At 41.4% G+C, this 27,466-nt stretch overlaps 1 protein-coding gene across 1 annotated transcript; it reads left to right on the plus strand.

Moving 5' to 3' along the window:
• Positions 1-17,269: 17,269 nt before the first annotated feature.
• On the plus strand, positions 17,270-21,850 carry si:dkey-8e10.3 (serine/threonine-protein kinase SBK1). Its single transcript, XM_066644903.1, has 3 exons — positions 17,270-17,438; positions 18,855-19,057; positions 21,111-21,850. Exons 1-3 carry the CDS (start codon positions 17,270-17,272, stop codon positions 21,753-21,755), a joined length of 1,017 nt encoding a protein of 338 aa, XP_066501000.1. The 3' UTR covers positions 21,756-21,850.
• Positions 21,851-27,466: the final 5,616 nt, after the last annotated feature.

Genomic DNA, 27,466 nt, shown 5'->3' on the forward strand with positions numbered 1-27,466 from the left:
ATGAGGCGGCTGGGGGATATTTAAAGCTGAGTGGGATACACACTGTACTGTTGTAAATCGAATGGTTTGCAGCTCATCTGAGGACAAAGCTATTCCCAATGTCTCCATAATACAATGATTAAGATGTAATGAAGTCACCCAGAGGGCTTCGATTGGAAATGCATCGTTCTAGAGAAACTTAACAAGTCCAAATGTTTCTCAGTGGTGGTGATAGGAACCAGATGTCAAAAGTCCCCTTAGGCACATGAGGCTACTGCAAAGAATAGTGTGGGATATGTTTTGAACAGTTTTACAGGAGGCTGGAACGGAATGTTATCTAAAGCAAAATCACATCTTAAGAAAGTGTATATTCCTGATTTATTTATTCATTCATTCATCTGGGGTTACGACTCCATCCTGAGCAGAGACGTGGGGGGTCTGGAGCCTACTTTAGAATCAATGAGCGCAATGCAGTAAAACACACCCAGGGCAAGGCATAACACACCCATCCAGTCATTCACACACTGACAAATTGGGAGAGTTTCACACACTTACTCAGTCACTCACACCCTCAAACCTGGGGACAATTTCACATACTCACCCAGTCACACACACACACACACATTCTCAGGGTATTACTAGGACGACTGCTGTGAGGAATTGATCACATTCAGCCACAAGAACATTAGTGAGGTCAAGTAATGACGGTGGATGATGTTGAATGATGCCTTCTGGATCTGAAACACCACTCCATTTCACCCCAGTGTATTGCAAGATGCTCCATAGCTCCAGAAAACACAGTGCCTTTGCTCCACAGCCCAGTGCTAAGGGGTTTTATACCCCTTTGGACATGAGCACTGGACATAAGTATGCCCTTTTCACTTCATGCTTCTCTTTAGGAGATTATACAACTTGTGCATGACTTGATCGCTTCCACAACAGTTGCACATTGAAGTGGCTGATGGGTCACTTTTGAGCGGTGTCTAAAGCGTTTGGCCTTGTAGCGTATGTGCTTTGAGCGTCCTGATTAAACCTCAGTCAGCCGACATACGGTTCTGTGAGCGTTTAATGAATCAAGAATGTCAAATATTTTTGCATCGTGGCATTTTGTCCATAGAATGAAAGCAGTGGGAGGTTATTGAGGTTACGGAAGGAAGCGATTTGGAAAAAGAGCTGAGTTACTGATTCCTTGGGATAAAGTGCGAAAGCAAAAATCAAAAGCTTTTTGAGTCACACTGCCACTGTCAGCATTATTCAATAACCACATGGGTTTCTATCTCTCTTTCTCGCACATACACACACACCACAAACACATACACGCTCTTTATCTCTTCTGGCCTCTCTCTTGGCATTGTGCACCAAAGCAGGCTCCAGAAATCTCCGAGGCTTTGCGAGGGTTTTAGTGTGTTGATCGATAACGCTTCAGAGAGGCAGAATATCGAAAGCTTTTAACAGAACGAAGATGCATGCTGGGCTATGTCAGGGCACTCTGATACCCAGGCTCACCCAAGCTAACATGGACTGGGAGAGCAGAGAGAGAGAGAGAGAGAGAGAGAGAGAGAGAGAGAGAGAGAGAGAGAAAGAGAGAGAGAGAGAGAGAGAGAGAGAGAGAGAGAGAGCGAGAGAGAGAGAGAAGCCTGGCCTAAATGGGGAAGCCTGTGGGTGTGGAGGGCTGACAGGAAGAGGCAGTATTGATGCAGTGTTCTAGAGAGTGCCGTGTGTATATTTAGCCCCGTTTCAATGTTTTGCAACCCAGCCGTGCAGGTTGTGGAAGCCGGCCAAGCTCAGCTGTTGCTATGGGAACCATCTACTCCTGTCTGGCATCACAGAGCAGAGCTATGGCCATTTAAATACAGAGAGGCGAAGAGGGAAACACCTCACATCACAAAACCCCAAACACCCACTGAACCGTACTCAACTCACTGAACCCAGTCTAAGGCTGTAGTCCAACCCTGGTCCTGGGTTTTGTTTACATCGTTTTATGAAGGTGTTCCAAGGCCCCTGGATCAAGAACCTATAAAGACCTTCAGAAAATATATTTTCTATGCTTCTCTGACCAATTTTAACATCTTCTTAGACCCAATAAATCCTGTGATTAGCAAAGACCCTAGGTCTGGTCAGAAGCCATCCTTCCACGTCTGACTCCCTGGTGATTTTAGTTCTGGGAGGATCCTGCTCAGTTTGAAAGAAGAGTATGAGGGTCTGGATAATGAAGGGCTTGAATCATGTGGCAGAGCATGGGAAGCACTGAAGAATGCAGAGCGAGAAACATGGAGCGTTAACCAGAAAGAAACCAGACTTGAGAGCAGATAACGTGACCAGCTGCATGGCTTTTGATAAGGCACATTTCTGACCTTTAACAAAAAGAGGGACTGATCATCACACGCTTGCCGACAGCAGCTGAAGGACCAGCTTTGCCACAGGCATGCGCTCATGTGGTTGTCAGAAGCTTTGAGAGCTACTGGCTCTGAGAAGACTTGAGTAGATTCTCAGTAATAACAAAAAAGGACTAAAACTGACCTGTCCATGTTCTGCTTAGAACCGCATTCGTTCATAGCAGCTGTGGCGATGCTGGATGTGTCTCATAGGACTTTGACTAAAACAATATAGGCGTTTGGATTGGATCGGATTATGGATTGATTTATGAAAGGTGCAAACTATATTTTCTAAACACTATAGGAATTCTGGGAATGTTTTGTTTAATCGGATGCATGTACGGAATCACGTTGGGACCAAGCTGGTTATAGCCCACCAAAACCTAGAATGATTTAAAACAGGTTTCAGATTTCCCAGAATGCATGTTAAAGGCCTATTCACAGAGAGTCCATTTTTTTCGACGTCAGGTATTGAAAACAAACACGTGAATTAATGATGAGTCCGAAACCAATGGAATGTTCCACTGCATCAGATTTTGAATTAGAACCTGTTCCATTTTCTGCTTTTTACAGAGGAATTAAATCAGACCGACCAATCAGAGCACCGTTGACATGGTTGCAGAACAAACAAATGAAAGATGGCGGCTAACAGCTCATCTTCTTTGTAGCTTAAAGAGAAAGCAACACACTGTTGCCAAAATGTGGCGGTTAAAGAAAATAGAATCCTTTTAATGGGAGGAGCAACACACCTCAAACTCCCCCAGTGACCCTCTGGAAACACTCCCTCTGCTGTTCTGTAGAATGGGGTGGAGTCTTTGTGTGAAGGTTCCGCTACGTTAAAGATCGCATCCGTTTTTTTCGTCCGACCTTCTTGACTTTACTTGACTCTATTCTACGCTTTGTACCTGGTTCGTTTTCCACTACCACAGCTCCCCACTGGAGGCCGCCTCCCAGTTGGCATTGCCTGGTATACCACCTCATCTGGCTCCTCTCAACGTGAAGGTGCAGTGACTCTACTCCAAGCTCCTCCCAGATTGCCGAGCTACTCACCTGATCCCGAATGTCCGCAGCTCGTATCCACCTGTATGCAGCGTTAGGGTTAGGAACTTGAAGGTCCAGAAACAAGATGTTGTTCAATCATCATTGGGGACAGGGTTGGGCAAAAGGGCTCCTGGCCACATAGACCTTAGCAATGGAAATTATCAAAATATCTTAATGAATATTGCCATTAGTGCTTGCATATAACTTGAAGCCCATAGGAATGATCAGGTACGCTTTGTTTTTGAGTTCTTGTTATTGCTGTAACAGTTACCATTTGTTTAAACTATATTTCCATTTACTGCCACTGTAAACTTGGCCCAGCTTTTATTTGCAGCTGTGTGAATGTTGTTGTATATCGCCCTCTGCTGTTAGTAACTGCTGTAATTCCTCACTCTGTTATTATTTAATCAGGTCCAAATAAAGTTCACAATAAGTTTGGTTTGGAATTTTTGATTAGTTTTAGTTTAAACGCTTTGAATTCTACTGGATTTAAAACACAGTAAAACTGTGTTTACAAGTGTGAGAGAGTGAGCCCCTCCTGTGAACGCAGTGACCTTCCGGCTGTTTCCGTTCAGGGGTTATGTATAGAGTCCGTTGAGACTTTCTATTGTTTGTGAAGTGTGTGGGGCAGTGTGTGCGAGAGGAAGCAGGCAGGGCTTTTCCAGTAAAAAGTGATGTGACAACTTCTTCTTTCTCGTGAAAGTGTAACCTTCAAATTTCACTTTCCTGACAATGTCCACGCCTTTCAGTGAGTGGATTTCCTGTTTTCAAAATGTCTCTTGTCACATGGTGCACCAGAGTGGGCCTGATGTGAAGGGGAGGGGGGGGGGGTTACTAGCGATGGGGAGGGTCTGCAGATGATTATCGGAAAGGCTGAATTATGAAAGATGTTGGTTTCAGTGGACGCTCTTGCAGCAAGCTAACTGCTTTGAGATTTAACTCGGGGGTTGTTGACTTTCCTCAGTGATTACTTTAATCATTAATGATTTACTGAATGTATGAAATACACACGTTTGATTTGAGAAGGCTTTGTATCTCCGTTTCGGTCTCTTTAATTGATTGATGGATAGACTGGTCAATAAGGAAGTTACTATATATATTAAAAAGTCTAATATCAATGCATATTTCTGAAAAGTGGATCATTTGTATTAACATGAGCATATAAAATGTCATTTAGCCAGCATAGGGAACACATTCTACCGTCAAGGACACAAACTGGAACATAACTCCAGGCCACTGGGTCAGTGGACAGTTGTCATATCCTATTTACTCAACCCTCTCACCATTTGGCCATATCAGAGCTCTGAGTACTCAAAGTACTATACTGAAAGGAAACGGATATTCAGAAATCTGAGAGATGTGCTGTCCCTCTTTCCTCACCCACAGATGCCAAACAACTACTAGCTCAATCTGTCACATCTGGAAACCACAAGATTTCATAATCCAGTTCGCACAAACTTTCACAGATTCAGCTGAGATCAAAATGTCCTCGCACACTCAGATCAGGACAAAATCTTTGGCGGAAGCCACAAAACGAAATAACTACAGGATTACGCAAAGATGTTTGGTTGTAGATTTGCTTCAAAGTCAGTGGACGCCTCTTCTCTCTTCACTTACATGCAAGACACTTTATTTGCAACACTGCTGTAAGGATTTTATTGCAACCAAGCTCAGGTACGTTAGTGAGGTCAGGTACTGATGTTGGATTAGTCTTGGATCACAGAGGCCACTCCAAATCACACAAAAGATACTGGCTCCACTACAGCGCAGTGCTGGTGGGGGTTTATTATCCTCTAAATGAAGCCTGGCATTGAGTGACTCATGTTTAATGCTTTTATAAGTATATATTACATAGGGTGTGTATGCATCTTTGTCCAAAATGAGGGTGACCACCCAGTCACCTTTTTGTAGACTGCTGCCTAAATCTGAGAATAAGAATAATAATGTTGGCACTTAGTGCAGTTGTGTAAACAACACTGAAAAAGCCTCAGGGCTGCATTAGCAAAGCTACAACCAGTGAATGTACATATACAAAAGAATTCAGTGATGCTGCTAGCACAGCGCTAGGAAGACAAACAGCTTCTTTCCCAGTGTTGGAAAAACTCCACTCTGCAATCTGCTCAGTTTTAAACCAAGAGAGTTCACAGTAAACAGAGTTAGCTTGTTTTGTAGCAAGCTCTGTTTAACTATATTACAAATGTGACCAGCAGATGGCACTCAACCATACAACTTCATTGATATTTCCTGCTATTTCTCTCTCTCTCTCTCCCTCTCTTGCTCTCTCTCTCTCTCTCTCTCTCTCTCTCTCTCTCTCTCTCTCTCTCTCACACACACACACACACACACACACACACACATAAATAAGCCTTTGAATTTCTTACTATTTCATTTGTCTTTGCCACACATTATGAATCATATTAAATAATAATATATTTTATAAAAAAAATAATAATTTTAGTAATAATTATTATTAGTAGTAGTAGTTGCAGCAGTAGTAGTAGTTGAGTGTGTGTGTGTTCCTTCCTGCATTCAGTTTCTGCATCCTGTGATTTAGGGTACAATGGTAAACTGGTTACAGAAAATATAATAATAATAATAATAACAATGACATTCATACTACCATCAATCAGCTTCAGTTATATAAGTGTGTAGTTATGAAAGGCCATTTTTAACTTCACTGTAAGTTCCCACACTCACGGATGCTGTCACAGGCTAAATGGCATGTTCTATCTTTAATTTCAGAACAAACACCCCTCTGTCCTCCTGTCGTCCCAGTGTTAATAAATAGACACAGAGGAGGAAGGCACTGGAGTGAAGAATAAGCCCTGCTGCTTTAACAGAGCGAGCTGTGCTTTTGTTGTCAGCACGTCAACATCCCAACACTCACGGCGCTGACACTTCGCTACTTGCGTTCTGATCCCCAGACTCCCCACTATAAATATTCAGTGTGCCCACTGTGCCCACAAATCCAATACACACACATGTTCTTTCCTATTGAGATTATTCAAACAGTAATGTCTGTGGTGAATTCTGTGTGTTCTCCCTGTGTTTGTGTGGGTTTCCACCGGGTGCTCCATTCCTTTCCCAAAATCCAAAACTTGGCTGGTACATGTTCCCTTTAGGGACACTCTGGCAGGTCGTTCACTCTTGGGAAGATTCACCATGGTTTCTAAGGTTATTCTTTTGTATTGTCTTGTTATTATACAACCCATGTGTAACACTGTTAAGGATGAGGTATTTGCAGAAAATGATTATTGAATAAACCAAGGCATAATCACAAGAGGGTGGCACAGTGGTGCAGCAAGTAGTGTTGCAGTCACACAGCTCCAGGGACCTGGAGGTTGTGGGTTTGATTCCCGCTCCGGGTGACTGTCTGTGAGGAGTGTGGTGTGTTCTCCCTGTGTCTGCGTGGGTTTCCTCCGGGTGACTGTCTGTGAGGAGTGTGGTGCGTTCTCCCTGTGTCCGCGTGGGTTTCCTCCGGGTGACTGTCTGTGAGGAGTGTGGTGCGTTCTCCCTGTGTCCGCGTGGGTTTCCTCCGGGTGACTGTCTGTGAGGAGTGTGGTGCGTTCTCCCTGTGTCCGCGTGGGTTTCCTCTGGGTGACTGTCTGTGAGGAGTGTGGTGTGTTCTCCCTGTGTCTGCGTGGGTTTCCTCCGGGTGATTGTCTGTGAGGAGTGTGGTGTGTTTTCCCTGTGTCTGTGTGGGTTTCCTCCGGGTGCTCCGGTTTCCTCCCACAGTCCAAAAACACATGTTGGTAGGTGGATTGGCAACTCAAAAGTGTCCATAGGTGTGAGTGTGTGAATGAATGTGTGTGTGTCTGTGTTGCCCTGTGAAGGACTGGCGCCCCCTCCAGGGTGTGCTCCAGCCTTGCGCCCGATGATTCCAGGTAGGCTCTGGACCCACCGCGACCCTGAATTGGATAAGTGCTTACAGAGAATGAATGGATGGATAATCACAAGACAATACAAAAGAAGAACCTTAGGAACCATGGTGAATCTTCCCATGACTGACTGAACTGGCAGACTGTCCCCAAAGGGAATGAGGCAAATCATCCAGGATGTCACCAAAGATCCCAGAAGAACATCAAAGGACCTATGTTTCTCAGATCTAACATCAGCAAGTACCCTACAGTCAGAAAGTTGGGGAAGAGCAAAAGTTGGATCATGGACGGGCAGCAAGAGAGTGTAAACCAACAACTAAAACAGACATCAGTTCTCATGTCACATCTGCAGGACACTCCTAAACCTTTTAGGGCAGTGGTGAATGGACAGGCCTGGGCCACATAGGTCCCTATATATCTTTTGTACAGCTAGCTCTGCATTTCACAACAGTGTTTTGGAATGGAGTCTCTCTCACTCTCTCTCTCACGCTCTCTCTCTTGCTGATAAAGCACTCAACATTGCGCTGGTGTAAGTCTACTCTCTGCTACCATGCTGTGTGTTGAACAAGCACTATGTACCTTAACAGCGCTCATGAGGGACAGGGGGAGTCTGAAGTGTCCATGGATATTTGTGTGTTAGGGAACAGTGTGTGTGAGTTTTGTGAGCAGGGGACACATGTACATTTCCTGTATTCTTGTCACGTTAAAATCCCCAGGGAATGTTGTTCCTTGTTATCCTGTTACAACATAGCTGCCATTCTCCTGCAGCGCTTTCGGATTTCAACCACACACTCAAACTCTCTCACACACACACACACCTCACAATACTGTGAAGTCATCAGTGGAATGCCCTGTCGTTTTCCACCCTGCCTCAGACATACACTCAAAGGCTTGGATTGCATGTTGGAATCAAGAGAGCGAATGAAGTCAGCGTGGAGTCCACTCCTAATGTCCACCTGCCTCCTCACTGACCCTCTGAGAATCCAGCAGCATGCTGAGGCAGGATTAATGCAGCAAGGCGGCAAAAGTTATTACCAAGAGGGCTCAGCTACTTCAACTACCAGAGAAGGTCCGGCGAACAGCGATGGCCTCTAAAAACGGGAAACAAAAATTGAACAAAAAGTGTCTACAGTTTTAAAAACCATTAAGTCACAGCTTCCTCCTGTGAAAACAAAGTGTTTGACCTGATACACGTGGCACTGTTCATATGGTAGAGGATGTGACATGAAGGAAATAGTCAGTTAAGATCATGAGCCTTTCTGTCTTCAGCTTAATGTACCAGAGGGGGTCTCAAATGAGCAGTTACAGACAGCCAGGATTTCTTACATCATAAGTCCCATAAACATAATTCCATCAGCTTGTGTGGGGATGAATGGTGGCTTGTGTGGAGATGAGTGGTGGACATGCAGCACAGAAAGACTGAATGAAAATCTGAGCCATTTTTTTAATTTAATTTCTGTCTTACAAATAACCTCTAAATCTGTAAATCTAAGGAATAGTGATTAATTGTTAGAGGTTTAGTCAATGGCTGCATTGGGAATTTAAACGATGACTTAGTTAAAGATTATGTGAAATGTTCTGTCAAATACATAGCTTTTTTCATTGTCTGTAACTTCTTATCCAGTTCAGGGTCGCAGTGCTTTCCCAGAATCATTGGTAGGAACTTACCCAGGAGGAGGCGCCAGTCCTTCACAGGGCGACACACACTCACACCTACGGACACTTTTGAGTCACCAATCCAGCTACAAATGTGTGTTTTTGGACTGTGGGAGGAAACCGCAGCACCCGGAGGAAACCCACGCGGACACAGGGATAACACACCACACTCCTCACAGACAGTCACCCGGAGGAAACCCACGCGGACACAGGGATAACACACCACACTCCTCACAGACAGTCACTTGGAGGAAACCCATGCAGACACAGAGAGAACACACCACACTCCTCACAGACAGTCACCCGGAGGAAACCCATGCAGACACAGAGAGAACATGCCACACTCCTCACAGACAGTCACCCGGAGGAAACCCATGCAGACACAGAGAGAACATGCCACACTCCTCACAGACAGTCACCCGGAGGAAACCCACGCAGACACAGAGAGAACACACCACACTCCTCACAGACAGTCACCCAGAGGAAACCCACGCAGACACAGGGAGAACACACCACACTCCTCACAGACAGTCACCCGGAGGAAACCCACGCAGACACAGGGAGAACACACCACACTCTTCACAGACAGTCACCTGGAGCAGGACTCAAACCCACTACCTCCAGGTTCCTGGAGCTCTGTGACTGCAACACCTACCTGCTGCACCACCAATGGCAAATACAAAATATTTAAACACACCTAACCAAACACACCTTACTTACTTACTAGTTTTCACTGGTAACAAACAAATTTCTTTGATCCAGTCAGTCTGTGAAATAAATAAGAAGTGGGTAAAATAATAAGGAATAGGAAGAGAAAGCTTACAGCCACAGGTCTTTCAATTTAATAAACAGCAATGTACAAAAACGTTCAGTTGTTAATCTCTGCTGCCTTTTTATTTGGTGCGCGTGGTGAGTTTAGACTGATTCTTGTGGTAATAGAATCACTGGCATGATGATTGGTTGGGGAGCAGTGAATCAGCCCCTGATGCTGATCTGCTCTCCTTTATTATAATGTAACTGTAGTAACAGAGTTCAAGAACCCAAATCTTTTGATCATTTGAACAGCAAAACTGAAACCAGATTTTTACAAAAAGGATAGTGTTTTGAAATGTAATTTCAAAGGAGTTTAAGAGATGTTTCTCAGTCTTGACGTTCTGGGCACTCAAACTGGCGTTCCAGAGTATCTTATGAAGTCCCCAGACCTCTCACAACGTACCCAAACCTCCTCTGTTACTGAGTTTGCTTCTAGTGACAACCAAATGTTGACAGAGCGATTGTGTGTAGCTTGAGATGATGCACCTCCCTCACTACTGTAACCATGTTAGAAATCCACATCACCATCAAAGCTCTCACTTACACCTACCTCGTTACCACAGCAACGCATGCAGGGAGGCCGGCCATATCTTGATGCACATATCAGATTGGATCCATTGCGAAGTCATCCCAAAGATCACTCTTTTGAACAACAATTCTAAATTTGTCTGCGGTCTGAATAAACCCTTTGACCCTGAGTTGTTGGACAAAGGTCCTAACAAGTCAGAATCTAAGAACTGGGGTCAGGCTCATCATAAAACAAGGCAACAAAAAAAACAATGCCACTTATTTTCTCACCTCCAATGCAGCGGCTGGTTTAGCTGCAGCCAGGAAGCAGCAAAGGCCAGCCATGGTGGTAATTAGGTCGTAAGAATGGCACAGTCAATCCACTGCCGAATGCAATGTGTCAAAATCTGAGCTATACAGGGACATGCTGACCCTCTGCTTCATCTACAAAACAGTCTCACACACACACACAGAGATGCATACACATGGCTGACAGATATGTGCGGCAGTACTGATCCCTTCAAGGGCCTGTCTTCACCTTTTTTCCTCTCCTTCAGAAGCCCTGCACATTACTCTTTCTAAATTAAGCTCGCCTCTCTTCTGCCCCACTTTCTGTCATTCAAACGTCAGGCCACGGTGCCAGGATCATCTTCATGTGCACGAGGGCAACAATTTTTCAACATGTTATGGTCCTGCCTGTTTATGGAGAAGTCATGATAACATCTCCAGCTGTGATAGTGTCCTGAGAAGAAATAACTCCCTAGACGTTCACGTTTTTCTTTAAAGGCTCAGGAGAAATAACAGAGATTCCCCTGAAGTTTTTAGGGGGCTTTGGTATGGAGTTTATTTGCACGTTTTCTTGTGGATAAGCTGTGGTCACACTAGACTTTAATCAGCAGGAATTTCACAAGCATAATCCTATTCATTTTGATGGAATTTTGCAGCAAGAAATTTCATGCCGTAGACATCTGGGGTGAAAATATGTTGCGAGCGAAACTTTAAGCCAAGGTCAAGTTTCGTAAACAAAATTTTATATAATACGGTCTAAGCCAGGGGTAATGAATTAAAATTCATTGTGGTCCAGTTAGAGAAGATTTTCTCAAGCCAAGGTCCGGAACATAATATTTAAGTTGCATTATATTCAGTGCCATATCCTGCACATTGAAGTAGCCGTGTAGTTATAGCAACATTTTATGTAGTTAATAACTAATGGTCAAATTAAACATATTTCAATATATTCATTCATTCATTCATTCATTATCTGTAAGCGCTTTTCCAGTTCAGGGTCACGGTGGGTTCAGAGCCTACCTGGAATCATTGGGCGCCAGGCGGGAATACACCCTGGAGGGGGCGCCAGTCCTTCACAGGGCAACACACACACTCACACACACTCGGACACTTTAGAGTGACCGATCCACCTACCAACGTGTGTTTCTTGGACTGTGGGAGGAAACCGGAGCACCCGGAGGAAACTCACGCAGAAACAGGGAGAACATACCAACTCCTCACAGACAGTCACCTGGAGGAAACCCACGCAGACACAGGGAGAACACACCACACTCCTCACAGACAGTCACCCGGAGGAAACCCACGCAGACACAGGGAGTGACTGCAACACTTCCTGCTGACACCACTGTGCCGCCTATTTCAATATAAATAATTATAAATAACAAATACTCTAAATAAAATGTCCATTTCTCATTTCAAGTCCAATTTACAAACAATACAATGAGTTTGAAATAATAACAAAAAAATGCATCTTTAAATAAAGTCCCCAACGATTTGTCTTGTAGTTGCAGTAGACTTTACAGTTTTTACATAACCAGCAATCTGATTGGCTCTTATTACTGGAGGGCGGGACTTTATCTGTTAACCGTTAGGTGACTGGCTCTTCATGCTGAAGGATGGAACTTTTTTCGTAAACAAAATCCATGTTGAGCGTTATGAGAATTTCAACCAGTAATTTTTCCCTTCTTATTAATGTTTCCGGTTTTACTTCACACAACACTGTCATTTTTATTGGGACAGCAGGCGGAGGTGTCTGGAGCCCTGCCCTGTGTGTCACTCATACAAGTCACAGTTGATCATAATGCACAGATCTGATTGGCTGAGTAGCCTCATGTGTAATATACAAGCACGCATGCGATTAGTCTGTTAGTTTCCTGGAGCGCTAAACCTGAACCACAATGAGTCACATGAGTCACACCACTTAAAACAAACACTCTGTTCAAAATTAAACAGCTCCAAAGAGTTTATCAGTTACAGGTCCAAGTCGGGAGAGGATAGTGTCTGGGTCCGGACCCGGACTGTGGTCCGCCTCTTCGCAACCCCTGGTCTAAGCTGATTATAAAATGGTATATAAATGCAAGGTGGCCTAGACTGCAAGGTGAGTCAAGATTAAATGGTACTTGTAGTATTTAATAAACATTTATGGTTGGTCTACTTCGTAGAACTTTGTAGACATGGGGTTGATCCAGTATCATCACACCGCAGACTAATGGGCTGAACGATATGGTGAAAATCCACACTCGTGTATTGGGTAAGAAAATATGTTAGATTAGGGTGACCAGATGTCCTCTTTTACCCGGACATGTCCTCTTTTTTAGACGTAAAAATTCCGTAGGCGGAATTTCACTAACATCCGGGATTTTGTTTTTCTAGAGCTTCCGTAGAATTTCGAGAAGTTTCGTTCACAAACTAGTCCCGCCCTCCCCTACTCCGATTGGTTCGCTTGAGTGAGAAGGGGGCGTGGTGAAGTAGCCTAAAATCTTCGGATTGGACGGTCTGACTGTAGAGCTACCGTTATTGGTCGATAACCTTCTCTGTAAACATTTAATTGGTCAGTCTGTCGTCAATAGTCGTTCACCCCCCCCCCAGGTTTTTTTTAATCTCAGCAAGCGTGAGCATAATGTGGGACAACACTGAGACCTTTACTAGAACTGACCTCCTAAAGATACATGTGAGAGATTCCTAGACGCTCACTGGAGAAACAGCTTTGTATTTTTTTCATAGATTTAAGAGATATTAAATTTCTTTGTCCTTTTTTGACCAGAAAGGCCATAGTCATTGCTCAGAACTTTGTTTACACAATGTTTCATGTTCAGTCATCTGTTCTAAATGTCTCAATCTCTTTACCTATGTTCAGTCCCCAGCTTCATATGAGGTATTTTTAGTTTTAGAGGTTTATTTTATAATTACGTTATTTCACCGATGCTATCATCTACAGTAACTTACTATTGGAAACATGTTAAAAAGAAGTAGGCAACTGCAGTTTGAATCTTGCCCAATGGCTCTTTTTGGTGTTACCCAGATGGGGAATCGAACCCTTGTCGACCCTGTTGAAATTCTGTGTATTATCACATATAACATGAAGGAAAAGCTGCGATACTTTAATTAATTACCAATATTAATTGTACATGATGGCGGCACGGTGGTGCAGCAGGTAGAGTCACAGTCACAAGTCACACAGTTCCAGGGGCCTGGAGGTTGTGGGTTCGATTCCCGCTCCGGGTGACTGTCTGAGAGGAGTGTGGTGTGTTCTCCCAGTGTCTGCGTGGGTTTCCTCCGGGTGACTGTCTGTGAGGAGTGTGGTGTGTTCTCCCTGTGTCTACGTGGGTTTCCTCCAGGTGACTGTCTGTGAGGAGTGTGGTGTGTTCTCCCAGTGTCTGCGTGGGTTTCCTCCGGGTGACTGTCTTTGAGGAGTGTGGTGTGTTCTCCCTGTGTCTGCGTGGGTTTCCTCTGGGTGCTCCGGTTTCCTGCCACAGTCCAAAGACACACGTTGGTAGGTGGATTGGCGACTTAGGTGTGAGTGTGTGAGTTGCCCTGTAAAGGACTGACGCCCCCTCCAGGGTGTATTCCCGCCTTGCGCCCAATGATTCCAGGTAGGCTCTGGACCCACCGCGACCCTGAACTGGATAAGCGATTACAGATAATGAACGAATGAACTTTACATGGTCATTATTTCAGCAAGAACTGGGAAGGGTTCAGTTCTGCTCCAGCTCTGCTTTGGCTCCACCCCTTCGCAACTATTCACACCTACAATGACTTTTGGATTGTTGACCTCAGCTATTTTAACCTCTATTTTTCAGTTTTGATTCCTGAGCCTTGTTTCTGTTTTGTGTTGATATTGTCTATGTATTTTTTGGTTTTTGTTTTATTTATTTTGATTAAATACTTGCCTGCGTTTCAGAGTTTCTCTCTGTATCTTTATCCCTAACTGCCTCGAGTATCATTTGAAGCTTAACCCCAATGAAAGTAATCCACGCCTGCATCCCGTCTACTCACCCATTCAGTCCTTATATTTTTAAACTCACAAGAGGCAATTTGGGGGCCTGACATTTAACTCAGTGAGGCCTCATGGGCTTTACAGCCAGAGGTGGCAGTTCTGAGATCCATGCCTTATCAGCTCAGTGAGGATTTAAGGACCAGTGTAGGACGGATTTGTAAAGAAGGATTTGTGACAGGAGTCAAGGTTTTGTAAAAACACCCCGTTGTTACGATTGTTGCTAAGGGTTGCTATGTAATTTAAAACATCTGACCTTTTGACCTTGGCATTACCAAACAATAATACATGACGGTGCAATTCTAACATATGTTTAACTGCAAAATTATCAACATTCTGTGCTCAGACATTTAACAGAAATATAATAACTACCTTTATGTGAAAAAACAAACAAACAAACAACAAAAATTTGCATGATTTGATGAAAATTATCTGTTTGAGCACATTGTTGTTAAAATTCAATGTTATATTTAATTTTAAAGCATCCAATAAAGTATAAACAAATAAATTATCTTATTGAACTGACAGTCTGACAATTTTATACACACCTGTACATTGTGTCATATTCATATTTGTACATAAACATGTGGTTGTGTTAATGGAGCTGGCTGCAGAGGAACGCGCTTCTTCCGCACAGGAGCTCTGTGACTGAGTATGAATGTATTTGGCAGCTGAGAGGAGCAGAAAATTCAGCTACTGAGGCTTCTGCTTCAGCTTCAGGGTTAGCGCCACTCCGACTAGCCACTCCCTGATCTTTCACACATAGGAGAGAGAGAGAGAGAGAGAGAGAGAGAGAGAGAGAGAGAGAGAGAAACAGAGAGAGAAACAGAGAGTGTGAAAGGGAAAGACTTCCATCACTCTGGCAATGATCACACACACTGGACAGTGCAAGGTGGGAAACATTAGTAAGATTTGTGCATGGTTAAAAGTGTGTGCATGGTGGTGTATGTGTGTGTGTGAGAGAGAGAGAGCGTGTGAAGTATTGACTAATGCCATGTGTATTTGTTGTGATTTTCACTTTCCCTTTTGTTGTGGTATTAATGGCTACATTTTGTTTATCTTCATGCACCATTTGTTAATAATAATTATTGTGTCACTGTTTAATTGTTAATTGTTCTGCACTTTAATTATGCAAAGAATGAATTCAAATTAAAATGTATATATTTTTTAGCTGCAAATATACAAACAGCTGCAATCGCCGGCTGTTGTAAAACTTGCACGAATCAAACAAATAAAATAAATCATCATTGAATTTTATGTAACCTTTAAAATGGCGTATTCGTTGTAATTAAGAATTGTTATTTACACACACACACACACACAAATATATATATATATATATATATATATGTGTGTGTGTGTGTGTGTGTGTATGTAAGTGTGTATTTTTATTATGAAAGTGAAATATCCTCCTTTCATTTCTTTAGTTTTGGCCTGTGTTTATTACTGGTATAATCATTGTTTTATTCAGTATCGTTAGTGCTCAGAGAAGACTTATTTAATTTCAGATTCAATATTACAATGTTATAACAGTTATGTTTTTTAAAAAATCAGTACGAGTTTAGCGAAAAAATATATTTGTTACAATAGGGTTTGAAAATCATATTTACTGATGAATCATTGTTTTGATGAAAAAACATGGCAATAAAATACGTAGAATTAAAAATTATAAATATACTTCTAAATGTAAAAGATTGGGTCTAGGTTCCCAATTTTAAAAAAAAGTGAATGGAGAAACGGTGCCCGTACTCTTCTAAGGAAAATGAGACGAAGTTTGGCATGATTTCATCCATTTATCTCATGATGCAAGGCACAAAATGTAAAATTCACGTATTTCAGGCTCTCATCATTCAAACCTTCTCTCATGGATAATTTTATGAAAAATATCTAATACACTTTATTGTCTCTGCTGGAGAAGCCCATGTGGTGAAGTGATACTGACTGCTGTTTCTGCTTCAGTACGAGAGTGTGAGCGTGGTGAGGGTGAGTGAGGGGTCAGTAATGTAAGAGAGATAGTAAAGTGAGGGTCTGAGAGGTGCTGAGTGATTTTAAGGGCAGTTGAAGGCTGCTGTGTGTTCAGATACTGGTTACAGATACAGGAGTCTGTGACGAAACGGCAGACAGGAAATCAAACAAGAAGAGATTATTTTACAGCAGGAAAATATTACTCAATAAAGAAGCATGATGCATTTTTTTTTTTTTAGTTGTAATACTTTTATACTGAGATAACATTTTGTTACCAGTATAATTTTATAACTACTGGTCCATTCCTCAAAAACATAAAAAACAAACAAAAATAATATATGTAATAAAAAAATATATAAAATATATATGAAAAAGTATGAACTGAAACTATATACTGAAATGTCTCATTATTCAATTTTATGATGTATTTGATGTATTTTCATAATTTAAACTTAATTAAATTAGTTGTTTGATTGCAATTAATTGAATGTTTTCTCTCTTGCAATTTTCTTATAGTGTACACTTCCATTAACAAAGCAACAACATTTCCATTGAGAAGCAAATAAACAAATAAACCTTTGGGGATTTCAGATATTCAATGTTTGTAAATGTGCTTTTTTTCCAAACAAAAAAAAAAAAACAACAACACTAGCAATGTTACTCTAAAAGAAAAAAAAAAGAAACCTTCTGGCATAGTCATTTACAGAGTTAAGATTGATGAGGCATTATATAATAACGACACTCTTTGCTGGTGTGTGATTGCTAGCATTGTGATGATTGAGCCGGACTCAGTGTCTGAGGGCAGCAGCCCTATCGAGGAGTTGATGGAACTGACCGCACAGAGCCTGTGTCAGCTGGACATCAAAGAGCACTTCAACGTGATTAAAGAGATCGGCAGGGGCAAGTACGGACGGGTGCTGCTGGTCACTCATCGCTGCCGGGGTATGTACCACATTGGGCCACAGGTGGGACAAACGATGCATGCTGCCGAAAGAAAAATTAATGTCCTCTAAGTAAAGCAGGTGGTAATATAAATAAAATAAATAAATAAAACAGCCATTTTGGGACTGACTCCAGAGCAATTTATACATGTGTTTTAAATGTTCTTTTAAGTTGCACACTAAACTATGTTCAGCCATGGAATTAAATGACATTCAGTATTGAATAATTACAGTGGTCTCATAAAGCATTAAATACCTACCCTCAAAAACCAGTTTTATAATACAAATAAAATTGCATTAGCCTAAATTAATTTCATGAATAACTCTTCATCTTTCAAGGACACGTCTCAAGTGGAAAAACTCAAGGTAGTTAAAAATGATCTGGTCCAAAAATCCCCCGATTACAGAGTTCATTATTGATCACTAAAATAGAACACTTTGATACATTCTCAGAATTAATGAAGTCAAATGGTTGACAATGTCTTAAACAGAAGCAATAAAATCCAACGTGTTCTATCACCAGCCGAGATGTTCTGTGTTACCATTTGAACTTTTCAGAGCGAGCTGACATCGGTCTGTGCATTTTGTTCAAGACGCCTGAACATATAAAACTTGTAGCCACAGTGTAATGATGTAAGGAATTTCCTTCAGTTGGCAAACTGAATTTGAATGCACCAGCAGAGAATATGAGAGTAACTTCGTAAACAGAACAGGCACCTGTGTGCAGCTTTGTCGGGCGGAAAGTCTGAAAATGTGCCAGGACACCAAACAACTGCTTAATTGTTTGTTTGTATTTGAGTGGTGATCAATAACTGGGGCAGGAATTGACCAATGACAGCATAAATAGTATTGGTTGTTTACTAGTAATGCTTCATTTCTCATTAGAGGCTTTGCTATAGTATGAGATCATTTATGAACATGTTAAGAACTGATTGTGACAGTTAACATTAACTTATTACACGATTACCAACATATTTCACAACTGACGGAACGGGTAAGATAGAACATTTATCACTTTCCTGAGATAAACTTTGAATCTAGAGCATGACGCTAACTGTAGAGCTTTTACACTTCCCAATATGATATCATTCAAACAGCTGCAACAACACCCAAGATCCAGTTTGCTTAGATTAAGTAAAGAAAGTTTTATGTGTTGATATTTCATGTGTAAGATCAGTTTCACCTGTATCCTAGCAGTGCATGCTCTAATCACATCATACACTATTTCACTGTAGTGACATTTAAAGCTATAACGGTGCTATTCCCATGATGTAGTGTCAGGCAGCTGTGACACCTGGTGTCGAATAAAAAGTCACAATCCTCTGCAGAACTTTATGTGTCTCTGGAGATTTTAGTGCAAGTGTGTGACGTTTGATCCTGCCCTCTCCTGTTTCTTTCTTTGGCATGGGTTCTGTAGGGACACCCATGGCTCTGAAAGTTCTGCCCAAAGCGTCCACCAAGCTGAAGGGCTTCCTGCGGGAATACTGCATCTCCTTGCACCTGTCCCATCATCCTTGCATCGTGGGCCTCTTTGGAATCGCCTTCCAGTCCCCCGAACACTACGGATTCGCTCAGGAGCTGGTGGTGGGACGAGATTTGTTCGCCATCATCCAGCCTCGGGTCAGTGTCCAAACAGAATATGAAGTACCTCCATTCAGAACGTTGCATAGAATTGACATTGACAATGTGGGACAGAAGAGGGCAATAACAAATATGGGGTAAAGTCTCAGGTTTAAGGCAAAGCAAGTACACAATGGCAATTCAAATAGTGAACGAAAATAAAAACAATTAGAAAGTATAGTATAGATTTAAAACAGAATATAAAATATGATTAAAAGCTATTCAGTAGAATTTAAAACAATAAAAACAGAGTAATAAAAAAGGACAGTTATTAAAATGGTACTAGAAATAAAATAAGTAAATCTACATTTATAATTCAGTCTAAGTGCAGTTCTACTCAAATGCAAAGGAGAACAGAAAGGTCTAGATTTGAAAATAGTAACATTTGGGGCAAATCTGATGTCTTGCGAGAATCTGTTCCAGGTGCAGGCAGCACAGTGACTTTAAGCAATAAGTATCATTAGCACTTTAGCCAGTTAGCATTCTCCTCCAAGTGTGTTGAAGTTCCAGTGACTGACTCATATGTCTAGAGGGAGTTTGTGCTAGTCTTGACCCTTACAGCTTCCTAGCAATGGGGCGTTTTAGCTGGAAAATATTGCGATGCCTTGACGTTGGACGTACGCTTTCTGACTACCTGGTTGCAGATTAGAAAGCTCATATAAACATATAAGAGTTTTCAACACTGATGTCACCGCCACCCACCACCACCACAACTGTGGTAGTAATCATGTTTCAAACTAGTTTGATGGAAGACGTTCATGCTTAATACATTTCAGTTGAGTGCCTACATAGAGAGACAAAGTCTAGGAAGAAGGTCAGCGCGTGAATGGTGGAGCCGTGCAGCTGCTTCACTTCCTTTCAGCACCAGCGCAGCCCCGCTGGCTCAGTGAACTCCTCTGAAACACTAAACTCCACATATAAAAGATTTAAGGCACAACAACATGACAGGGCTCTCTAAACGCTGAGGAGTCTGCAGATCTGATACGATGTGAGATGCTGTAAGGGACAAGCCGCAGGTCAGAGAAACTGAAGAGTGGCTATGTCTGCTGAGGGATAGACACTTATAGAGCTGTTTAAGAATCATAACACATGTAACATTTGTGTGATGCCGTATCATGGAGAATCCTTGGCCTGTGGCCACACAAGTTTGATTTATGACATATACCGTGACCCTAAGCAAGACGTGACAAGTGACATGTTAATTGCAAACTACATGATGCTAAAAATAAAATATCCCAGTAAACAAGGAACGTCCCTGGACGTTCGAAATAGGTCTAAAAGTAGTCTGTCCGTCAAGGACATATTTTGAACGTTAATGGACGTCCAAAATTCATCTTACATAAGTTAGTTAAGTGGTGACCAATCGATAACGTCAGTGGACGTCCAAAACGCGTTTTATACAAGTAATTTATTTCGGGACCAATTAATAACGCCAAAATACGTCTACTAATCGTCTTTTCAGTATCTGTGTTTGGACGTCTTTTCAACTTTCATTTTCAACCTTAAGAGAACGTTGATTAGAAGGCAGTCATTACGTTATTTCAACGTTGAATCAACGGCTAAATGTTTACTGGGATAGCTTTCAAAAATGTACAACAGATGGTATTGCATATGTAAATGCATTATATATAACTTTTTTTATTTAACTATTGTTTTGTTACTTAACGTGAAAAAAGCACTTGTTCGTAGTACAATATAATTGTAACTACATGAAAATTAAACCATTGTCATTTACATAATCCAGTAAAATTCATAGAGTTCAAAGCAAATATCATCAAGCTGTATATATATATATATATATATATATATATATATATATATATATATATATATATATATATATATATTTTATTTTTTTTTTTTTTTTTTTTTTTTTTAACCTTTACATTGTAAATGTCAGGAATTACATATCTATGCCGTAAAAGTTTTTTTTTGTAATCCAGACATAAGAAAGTACACATATATATATTATGCAGTATATATATATTTCCTACAGTACCACACTTGTAAATCGCTGATGATTTTATTAGGACATTTTCCCTCCTTCTGGCAGGTGGGTATTCCAGAGTGTGCAGTAAAGCGCTGTGCCATCCAGGTGTCCAGTGCTCTGGAGTTCATCCACCAGCTGGGCCTAGTTCACCGGGACATTAAACCTGAGAATGTGCTGCTGCTGGACAGCCACTGTCAGAGGGTCAAGCTGGCCGACTTTGGCCTGACCCAGAAACAGGGCACTTTTATCCATTTCATCAAAGGCACTTTGCCGTACATGTCCCCGGAGCTGTGTGCCATGGTACTGGAGGAGGATCAGAAAGAGATCAAGGCCCCACCTCTTAGTGTCCAGGCAAGTCTGGACACCTGGGCTTTCGGAGTGCTGCTTTTCTGCATCCTCACAGGCTTTTTCCCCTGGGAGCGCTGCATGGACGATGACGACTTTTACCAGGAGTTTGCTGAGTGGTGCCATGACCCGGAGAAGAATCCAGTTCCATCACAGTGGAAAAGATTCACCCCTACATGTATGGAGATGTTTGAGAGGCTGCTAGCACTGGATGCTAATAAAAGGTGCTTGGTGAAAGATGTGAAGGATTATGTGGGGAAGGAGTGGGTGAAGTCAAATTGCATGATTGGCCTGGTGGAGGACTGTGGGAAAGGCACCAGCCCACTTTTGAGCCCCTGTAAAAGCAGCCCAGCACTGCAGTGATGCTGTCATTGCATTATTTCTTGCTAGAAATAGTAGCATCTTTATGTGTTCTGTTTAATGCTAATATGCTAACATTTGTTTCCAATGTAAGAACCGGAGGTAAACAGCAGAGGCAGTTGGAGTCCAAGGAAACACCTCTGTAATAAATGTATTTTACCCATTGTTAATAAATAATGACAAACACAATTCCATTACCATGCATGAGAAAAGACAAGGGTCTCGTTTTCTTCTAGAATTAGCATTTCTGCTAACAAGCTAAGGTTCGAGAAGGAAAAAGGAGTTCAGTCATTTTTTTTCAGTTTGTTTTTATATCCTGAACTGAATACATTTTAACATCACTGATAAAAACAGACATCAGGGCTTTCAGTTACCAATCAAATTAAATTGTACCTCATATCCTTATGTTTTCATTCACTGCTAGCTACTTTAGCATCCTTGATAAGAAATTTTGAAATAATTTTTACTGATTATCAAACAAGGAAAACATTATGGGTCAGAGGTTCTGTAATTCTAACTATTTAAAATACACTTTAGCCCAAAATGCTAAGATTATTGATAAAAGGAAAGGTATTGGGTATTTTTAGACTACAAATTTAAATTAACTTTTAACATTGTAGAAAACATTTCTCATTTTATATATAAATACAGATCATATAAATTACCTTGTAGCAAACACCTAAACCATCTAAATAATGACGGTATTTAAATAAAGTTATTCCATCTACAATGTGATCTGGAAAATCCGTGTGAAACTGTACAGGTAAGATTATATATTCTATACATGTAAGATATCTCTAGCTATATTTCTAGCTATTAATTTTTATATATTTAAGGTAATATAAATATAACATATGTTGATATTATAAAATACTAGACTATATATTATGTAACTTCCATTTTAATTCATAAGATGACCCAAAAAATATATATAAAAAATAATGATGAATAGGAAAGTCGCAATGTGGAAGGATTAACTGTATTTAGGAAGAAGTCTGCTTACTGAAAGACTCCTGTAGACTCAGATTTGTCCCACTGTTAACTGGTTATTAAAATACATGTTTTCTGTTGATCTGTTTATAGTTTGATTTTATTAACAGTGAGCAAATGTGTTTTTTAAATATTTATGTAACATTAGTTTTATTGTAAGCTAAACATATTAAACAGATAACTGATATGTTAATTCACTGACATGTTAATTTAGAGACAGATGTGTGGACGAGTTGTGCCTTTGTAAAACACGAAATAAATACATCAATCTCATCGGCTGCTTTATTTTATAGCTTTGTAAACTACTTTGACCTGCTTTGAAGTGGAAGTCATTTATTGCATATAAATACACATACACACACTCTTTGCCCCCAGCCTTCACCCACTCGCAGTGTATAATCTGGCATCTTCTGCAGCTGGCACGCCAGTGATGGACAGTGTGATGGTGGTTGTTGGGGTCTGGCACAGATGCAGGAGTCCCAACGAGGGGCTTGTGTGTCCAAAAGGCTAGGAGCCCATTTGGCCCTGAGCCTCAGTTCAGCAGCTCCCCGTGCTTTGCAGCATATTTTGAGTGTTACGCTGACTAGTGTGGGGTTTCTTCTGTCCCTCTGGGGGGTCTGGACTTACAGTGTCCCTTCATGGAACTGCATTAATATTCCATGCGGCATTAAAGCCACAAGCAAACCTTGTTACGCTTATGTAGGAAATAGCCTCCGTGCATAAATCAACCCCCCGTTGACTGTTTTATTTGCCAGAGCTATAGATCTGTGGTTAATGTAGCAGCCAAAATCTAAGAGGGAGCTGAATGCATGAGATTTGTTTTCGTTTGTCCTCCAGTTCTAAATCGGGGAGCTTAATAACATGTGCTTTCATTTTTCACTAGACTCAGCTCGTGTCTGCAGACGATACGCAACAATGTATGTCTCCTTGGTAACCAAGGGGATACACAGTGTCCATTCCAGGAATCTTCTTTCCAGGCAACTGCAGAGTGGGATGGGGTGAAGTCATCACTGCAGCTGTTGTAATTAGTGCTTAACAGATACGCTATCTGCAGCTAATGCTAGATTACCAAGAGTCAACGACAGTGATGTCCTCTTACCATTTATCAAGAGAAGTATCAGTAAACGGCCTGTGCATTACCTATGAGCCGTCAGGACCATCAGCGAGAATGGAGCACTTAGCGATCATAGTATCACAATTTTTCATTCATTCATTCATTGTTTCTTTCATTCTTCTATAACCCCATCATCTGATTAGACATTGGGCAAGTGATTTTCACACTAAAGCAATTTTACTGCAATGACAGCAACATATACTTAAGAATTAAGCTAAGACCTGCTCTGACCAAAACATGACCTTCACACTTTGGCCCTTGCCATAAGATTAAAACCACGGATCAAGTTTATCAGGTCAAGTGAATAACACTGACTGTCTCATTAAGATGGAACTTGTTGATGAGTGGGTTATATCAGGCGGCAAAACATGTTCTTCTTTTTTAAATACATTAAATTCAAGAATAGATAGAAGTTAGTCTCTGTGCTCACTATGGCCCAGAAAAGTTTTGTGACCATATAATTTCACTAAATTTAATCAGGGGCATATTAAAGCTTTTGAACATTTGTTTACCTTCTATAACTGCTTCCTCCTGTTCAGGGTTGAGGCAAGAACACACCCTGGACAGGGCCCCAGTTCATCGCAGGGCAACACACTCACATATTCACAGTCACAGTAAACCGGAGCCCCCAGAGGCGGTGCAGGTGTGTGACAGTGACACTACCTGGTGTGCCACAGTGCTGCCCCAGGTTTTTAACACAGCTAGCATTAAAACGTTTGGAAATGTATTATTACTAATGCTGTTATTCATGAGTGATTCATTCATTCATTTGATACAACTCTTCATCCTGCTCAGGGTTGTGGCGTGTCTAGAGACTATTCAGTTAAATTGGTTCTCATTCATTTATTCATTTTGTAACTTATCCAGTTCAGGGTCGCGGTGGGTCCAGACCCTACCAGGAATCACTGAGCGCAAGGTGGGATCACACCCCGGAGGGGGCGCTAGTCCTTCACAGGACAACACATTCACTCACACGCTCACACCTACGGACATTTTTGAGTCGCCAATCCACCTACCAATGTGTTTTTTCGGACAGTGGGAGAAAACCGGAGCACCCGGAGGAAACCTACCTGCTCCACCATGTCCCTCTAAATTGGTTTTATTTAGTTCAGTTTGTTTTAGAGCATGATTTTTGATAGGCCTTCTGCCTGAGGTTTGATCTTGATTCTGTGTCTGTTCTCCACTTAGCATTTACTGTACATGCTCCAATATGGGCATTTTGGACTTTGCTGGACTTTGATTTTAGAAGAAGCATCTGGTACCATGGCATAACTGTGATTTTAGAACTGGAGCTGTTGTACAAGAAGAGGTCTTTTGTTGTGGCCGTACACTTGGGCAGTGATGAATCTCGATGTTCTGAGCTTGGGACGACAGCTGAAATGACATCACTCTTCCCGATCTCTCAGCAGGGTTTTGGAAAAGGTTCAGTGGTCTCGAATCCCACTGAGAGGCTCAGTCTTTTTCGAATAAACATCTACCCATAAATCTGCAGTGTTCAAATTTGTTATGGAAAATTACCACGAACCGCCCACGATCTGACAGCCAACGGCTTCCCATTACAGCGCTCCACAGGGCTTTGTGTGATGGAAATCATTTCACTTGTTCACTCTAATTGGACAAACACTAAGTAAACAATGAGCAGTGGAGCACATTGAGATGAGACGACAGGTTGAGGACGGTGCAGGAATGTCATGCACTCTGATAATATTATGGCATTCAGAGATGTTTTGAGTTTGTTAGCAAGGTTACAGTGCATTGATTTATTTATTTCTGGATGGAAATGATGTCCCCTACACTGTTAAAAAAACGTATAAATGTCATGGCTGCGCAGAGAGGATGAGGAGACAGACGTAAACGCAAGGAACTTTATTAACAGAATCAAAATAAACACGGGTAGATACATGGAAACTAGACAAGACTGTACTATGAATTAACCAAAGACAGACGGGAGACAGCCGTGAACCAGGGTAGACATGTGAGACACACAAAAACAGAGTAATACACATCTACGCACACAACACCAGACAAAGGAGCACTCAAACCACATGGGTATATAAGGACAAGACAAACAAGGAACACCTGGAGACAATAACGAGACAGAGGCAGGACTAGGGCGGAACAAGGGCGGAGACAGGAACAACAACAACAAACAGGGCCATGTGTTACATGAGCACATAGTGGGGAAAACAGACAGGACCGGGCCAGGATGTGACACCTGAATGGAACAGAAACAGAACTAAATGCCCCTGTAATACGTTCTTTTATCAGCCTGTGTGGTTTCCCTTTTCTCATTTTATTTTTTACCTCCTCAGAGGCTAAATACGGTATGCAGCAGCGCCCAACCTCCTATTTTATCCAATGCAAGGTGAGAGCTACCTGTTTAAAGGCAGATATTTGCATCTGAACAGGATTAAAATAATCAAGAAATGTTCACTTTCTGCCTGATATGTCCTACCCCAACCAGTGCCACTGTAATGATAAACACTGGCACTTGTTGATATATCAGGCAGTAAGTGAACATCACTTGAATTTAATGTATTGGAAAAAGGAAACCTGGGCTTACGGCCTGATATAACCCACCCATCAACAAATACCATCTTAATGAGACAGTCAGGGCCAAACTGTGAAGGTCATAATTTAACCTACAGGTCCTGAGTGGCCAGTTCATCCATTGGCTTACAGATGGGCAAAGATAGCATGGGCACAAAACATTATGAACACCACAACTAGGCCTTTCTCAATATGATTCCGATTCACACACTCACACATTTCCCCTGCTTTAAACCATTTGGCGTGTTGATACATGTCAGCATACATCTGCATATTGGTTTTTATTTGCGGTGAAAAAAAATAACAGTGCGATAAATCCATACCTGCTTTGCTGTTTCTGCTCTTTGCTCCATGACCCCACGTTCCTTTCACTGCTGCGTTCATTAAAGTAGCATGGCGATTGTTTGTAGCATGTAACTGCAGTTTAAAAGACAGCTGCCTGCTGAGCACAGCATGCCTTTACAGCAGTCATAAATACATAGGCTACGGTATACAGTCATTTACAGCTTATAAACAGGGTGTAAACATTTCTGCGAGGATTCTCTGAGCTGTTTGTTTGTCTGGACCTATGTGTGTTTTGGATGATGCTGGCCTTCAACATTTCTGGCATCCTGGAGGGTCAGCAAGAGCTTAAGAGCGCTAAAAAGAACATAAATATACATGAGGTCATCATGATGTACGAGAAAAGAAGACAACGTACACACAATTAAAATACAACTGGAGCACAGCATGCCATAGTTGTAGTTTTAAAACCTAAAACTGAGAGTTTCTATATGGTTCTATATTCATTTATAATATACACACATTTTTATACTTTTATAGTGTACTAGCGGTTAATGAAGGGTTAATGCCACTGAGGAATAATTCATAAAAAATACCATATAAATAATTATTTTAATAATAATAATGTAGGGTAAGGATCAAATAACACAGCCACTAAACTCGGTGTCTCTAAGCACAGAATGAGCTGCAGTTGTTATAAATGGTGCTCTATAAAATACTACTTTATTTATTAACATTCAGTTTAATTAAAAATGTTCCTTGATTAGTTTATTAAATA

This window comes from Hoplias malabaricus, chromosome 14, assembly GCF_029633855.1.
Source record: "Hoplias malabaricus isolate fHopMal1 chromosome 14, fHopMal1.hap1, whole genome shotgun sequence".
NCBI classification, from domain to species: domain Eukaryota; kingdom Metazoa; phylum Chordata; class Actinopteri; order Characiformes; family Erythrinidae; genus Hoplias; species Hoplias malabaricus.